At 48.2% G+C, this 4545-nt stretch overlaps 1 protein-coding gene across 1 annotated transcript in view; it reads right to left on the reverse strand.

Moving 5' to 3' along the window:
- The window catches only part of Tbcd (tubulin folding cofactor D), a 147126-nt gene extending 143014 nt beyond the window's left edge, over positions 1–4112 (reverse strand). Inside the window, exons 1-2 of the mRNA XM_013033084.1 lie at positions 4106–4112; positions 3453–3503 (exon numbers count right to left, since the gene is read on the reverse strand). Of these exons, the coding sequence (XP_012888538.1) occupies positions 3453–3503; positions 4106–4112 (58 nt within the window). The remainder of the gene's footprint in view (positions 1–3452; positions 3504–4105) is intronic.
- Between the last annotated feature and the right edge of the window lie 433 nt (positions 4113–4545).

Genomic DNA, 4545 nt, shown 5'->3' on the forward strand with positions numbered 1-4545 from the left:
TCAATGCGTGAGGTCTGGAGCTAAGGACTGACCCATCCCAAGCAGAGCAGCTCAATGCGTGAGGTCTGGAGCTAAGGACTGACCCATCCCAAGCACAGTAGCTCAATGTGTGAGCTCTGGAGCTAAGGACTGACCCTATCCCCATCCCAAGCCCAATGTCAAAGGCCTATGTTAAGAAAATAAAAAACAGGGGCTGGGAAGGTAGCTCAGTGGTAGAGTGCTTGCCTTGCACGCATGAGGCCCTGGGTTCAATTCCTTAGTACCACATAAGCAGAAAAAGCCAGAAGTGGCGCTGTGGCTCAAGTGGTAGAGTTCTCGCCAGGCCAAGAGTTCAAGGCCCACGACTGACAAAAAAAAAAAAAATTTTTTTTAAAAAAAGGAAAAGAAAAAATAATAATTTTTAAAAAAGAAGCCTGTGGGGGGGGAGGGGGGAGGCTGGGAAGTGATGTGAAGGGTAAACAAAGGAGGAGGCTGCAATGCTTGGTAAGAAATGTACGCATTATCCTGCCCATGCAATTGTAACCCCTCTGTACAGTATTTTCACAAATAAAATAAAATAAAAAAATAAAAAAAAAGAAATGTACCCATTACCTTGCTCATGTAATTGTAACCCCTCTTTATGGTATTTTCACAATAAAAAAACTTATTAATTAATTTAAAAAAAAAAGAAGCCTGTGGGTTTTTTTGTTTTTGTTTTGTTGGTGGTGGTCAGGGGACTTGAACTCTGGGCCTGGGCGCTGTCCCTCAGCTCTTCAGCTCAAGGCTAGAGCTCTACCACTTGAGCCACAGCACCACTTCCAGTTTTCTGGTGGTTTATTAGAGATAAAGAGCTTCAAGGACTTTCCTGCCCGGGCTGGCTTTGAACCGCAATCCTCAGATCTCAGCCTCTTGAGGAGCTAAGATCTCAGCCTCCTGAGTAGCTAGGATGACAGGCGTGAGCCACCGGCACCCACCATTCTGTTCTTTTTTTTTTTTGTCGGTCATGGGCCTTAGAACTCTGGGCTTGGGCGCTGTCCCTGCACTCTTCAGCTCAAGGCCAGCATTCTCAGCCTCCTGAGTAGCTAGGATGACAGGCGTGAGCCACCGGCACCCACTGTTCTGTTCTTTTTTTTTTTTTGTCGGTCATGGGGCTTAGAACTCTGGGCTTGGGCGCTGTCCCTGCACTCTTCAGCTCAAGGCCAGCATTCTAGCACTTGAGCCACAGTGCCACTTCCAGTTTTCTAGTGGTTTATTGGGAGATAAGAGTCTCATGGACTTTTCCTACCCGGGCTTTGAACCAAGATTTTCAGATCTCAGCCTCCTGAGTAGCTAGATGACAGGCGCCGGCTCCTCTGAGCTTTTTGATTCCTCCTCTGAGCTTTTTGATTCAAGGCTAGCATTCTACCACTTGAACCCAGCTCCACTTCCGGGCTTTTGGGTAGTTAATTGGATAATAGACTGATGGGCTTTTCTGCCCTGCCTGGTTTCAAACTGAAATGCTCAGATTACAGCCACGAGTAGCTAAGAATACAGGTTTAAGCCACAGATATCCTGCTTGTATCTTTTTCTTATTTTGGTTCCAGTACTGGGGTTTGAACTCAGGGCCCGGGTGCGCTGTCCATGAGCTCTTTTGTTGTTTTTTTTTTTGGTCAGTCATGGGGCCTGAACTCTGGGCCAGGGCGCTACTTTCAGCTCTTCAGCTGTAGACTAGCGCTCTACCACTTGAGCCTCAGCCCCACTTCCAGCTTTTTCTGCTTATGTGGTGCTGAGGAATCGAACCCAGGGCCTCATGCATACAAGGCAAGCACTCTACCACTGAGCCACCTTCCCAGCCCCTGTCCATGAGCTCTTTTGCTCAAGGCAAGTAAGTGCTCTACCACTTGAGTTCCATTTCTAGCCTTTTGGTAGTTAGTGAGAGATAAGAGTCTGAAGAGCAGGGGCACCAGAGGCTCACGCCTATAATCCTAACTACTCTGGAGCCTGAGATCTGAGGACCACTGTTCAAAGCCAAGCCAGCCTGGGGGAAGGAAAGTACCTGAGACTCTTATCTTCAATAAACCACTAGAAAACCAGAAGTAACCGTGCTGGTGGCTCACGCCTGTAATCCTGTCTACTCAGGAGGCTGAGATCTGAGGATCGAGGTTCAAAGCCAGCCCGGGCAGGGCAGGAGAGACCATGAGACTCCTATCTCCAATAAACCACCAGAAAACCGGAAGTGGCGCTGTAGCTCTAGTGGTAGAGCGCTCGCCTTGAGCTGAAGAGCTGAGGGACAGCGCCCAGGCCCAGAGTTCAAGCCCCACGACCTACAAAAAAAAAAAAAGAAAAGAAAACCAGAAATAGTGCTGTAGCTCAAGCACAGCACTTGCCTTGAGCTGAAGAGTTGAGGGATAGTACCCAAGCCCAGAGTTCAAGCCCCAGGACCAACAACAACAACAACAAAAAAAAAAAAAGTCTCATGGACTTTCCAGCCCAGAGACCTGAAATCCTCAGATCTTAGCCCCCAGAACAACTAGGATTGCAGGCATGAGCCACCAGCGCCTGGCTCTGCTGTGTAGATGCTGTGTAGTGCTTGAGAGGCTGAGGAAGGAGGACAGCAGGCTCAAGGTCAGCCTGGGCTGTACAGAAAGACCCTGTCTCAAAAATGAAATGAGAAAGAAAACAATTTAATCACATGAAATAAAGGAAGCAGTGAAGTCAAGTGCCAATATCTCCATCTATGAAAGAAAGAAGATAGAACTTCCTCCGGGGCTGCGAGGGTAGAACAAGCCCGTGTGACAATCACCAGAAAGACAACATGTACCTGGCCATAACAGACTAGAACAGATCTAAGGGGGCTAAAAAGATGGCTCAGTGGTAGAGCGCTTGCCTCGCATGCATGAGGCCAAGTTCCATTCCTTAGCACCACATAAGCAGAAAAAGAAGTGGTACTGTGGCTCAAGTGGTAGAGCACTAGCCTTGAGCTGAAGAGCTGAGGGGACAGTGCCCAGGCCCAGAATCCAAGTCCCGCCACCGAAAAAAAGAAAAAGGAAAAGGGGGTGGGGGGAAAGGCTGGTAGAGTGCCTGCCTTGCATGTATGAGGAACTCGATTCCTCAGCACCACATAAATAGAAAAAAAGAAAGCCAAAAGTGGCACTGGCTTAAGTGGTAGAGCACTAGCCTTGAAGAAGAGCTGAGGGACAGCGCCCAGGCACAGAGTTTAGACCCCACCATTGACCAAAAAAAAAAAAAAAAAAAAAGTTCCTTAAATGGCAGCAAAGGAAATGCCTATTAGATATAGCTGCTAACAGCCTTGAGTATATCTGAACCCCAGCCACTGTCACAGAACCACAGAATGAACTCGCCAGCAATTAAGGCACAGCACAGGACACTTCATCTTGACACTCGGCTAGCAATGTACAATGAGAACCAGGATCATGCACAAGGTCTTTGTCATCTGTCACGGAACCATCAAAGTTACCAGCTTCAGTGCTTACCAAGGTGTGGGTCCAACAGGTGAGGCTGCTCTTGGTATTTATCCATAATCACTAAAAGGAAAACAACATGAAAATGAACTATCACTCAGCCAGGAATCCATGTGAGCCTTAGAAACCCTACGGTTGTCCCCCAGCATCTTCCAAGGGCAGCTCCCTGTCTTCCCAGCCCTCGGGCTGCCAGGAGCATGCCTGCTGGCAGGTACCCCACAGGCCCCTGGGGAAGCAGACTCACCCTGCTCCAAGCCTTCAGGGGGACACGCGGCTAGATCTCTTGCTCCTCATTTACTCTGTACACTCTCCTGGGAACTCGGAACCCTCCTTCTCACTCTTCCTTTTACTAACTCCTCTCCTTGTTTGATGACCCTCACTCAAATCCACAACACACATCACCATCACCATGTTCTGTTTCTCATTCTGGAGCCTGAGCTCAGGGCTTCAAGCCCATCCCCAGTCCAGCATTTTGCTGACTAATTAGAAATAATAAAAGTCTGGTGGTTTAGTCTGCCTCAGCTGGCTTTGAACCTTGATCCTCACAGCCTCCTGAGTAGCTAAGATTACAGGGTTGAGCCACAGGCACTCTCCTGCTCCTGCTCTCTACCCCTACCGGCGGCTTCTATCCAATCCAACTCCCTCTTTGCCTGTGCAGTACTCACCTGCCATACCTCTAACGTCTGACCAACACTGACTGCCTCCCAGGAACAGGAAAACAGACTTCCACTGTTCCCTGGATATTCACTGTACCTCAGAACAATTCTGGAATGAGATATTGTTGCCACGAACCCAAATTTACAACTGAAGAAACCAAGACTCAGTCATCAAGTAAATAGCCCTGTGAAACGGGTTCAAAACCAAGGCCTGCAACACCAAAGCCTACATGCTTTCCCCGAAGCCCAACACTCTGAACCGACCAAAATCAGTCATTCCAACCAAGCAAAATTAGAGAGATTTCTTAAGCTATACAGTTTCACAAAAATGGCCATAGTTAATTATCAAAAACCTCCTTTGGGAATCATCGATCATAAATGACTGCAAAAGTCTAAATGTAGAGGACTCGCTGGGACGGCCCACTCTCTGGTCCTGCCTACAGCCCTGG

This window comes from Dipodomys ordii, unplaced genomic scaffold (genome assembly GCF_000151885.1).
Source record: "Dipodomys ordii isolate 6190 unplaced genomic scaffold, Dord_2.0 Scaffold163, whole genome shotgun sequence".
In the NCBI taxonomy this organism is placed as follows: Eukaryota; Metazoa; Chordata; class Mammalia; order Rodentia; family Heteromyidae; genus Dipodomys; species Dipodomys ordii.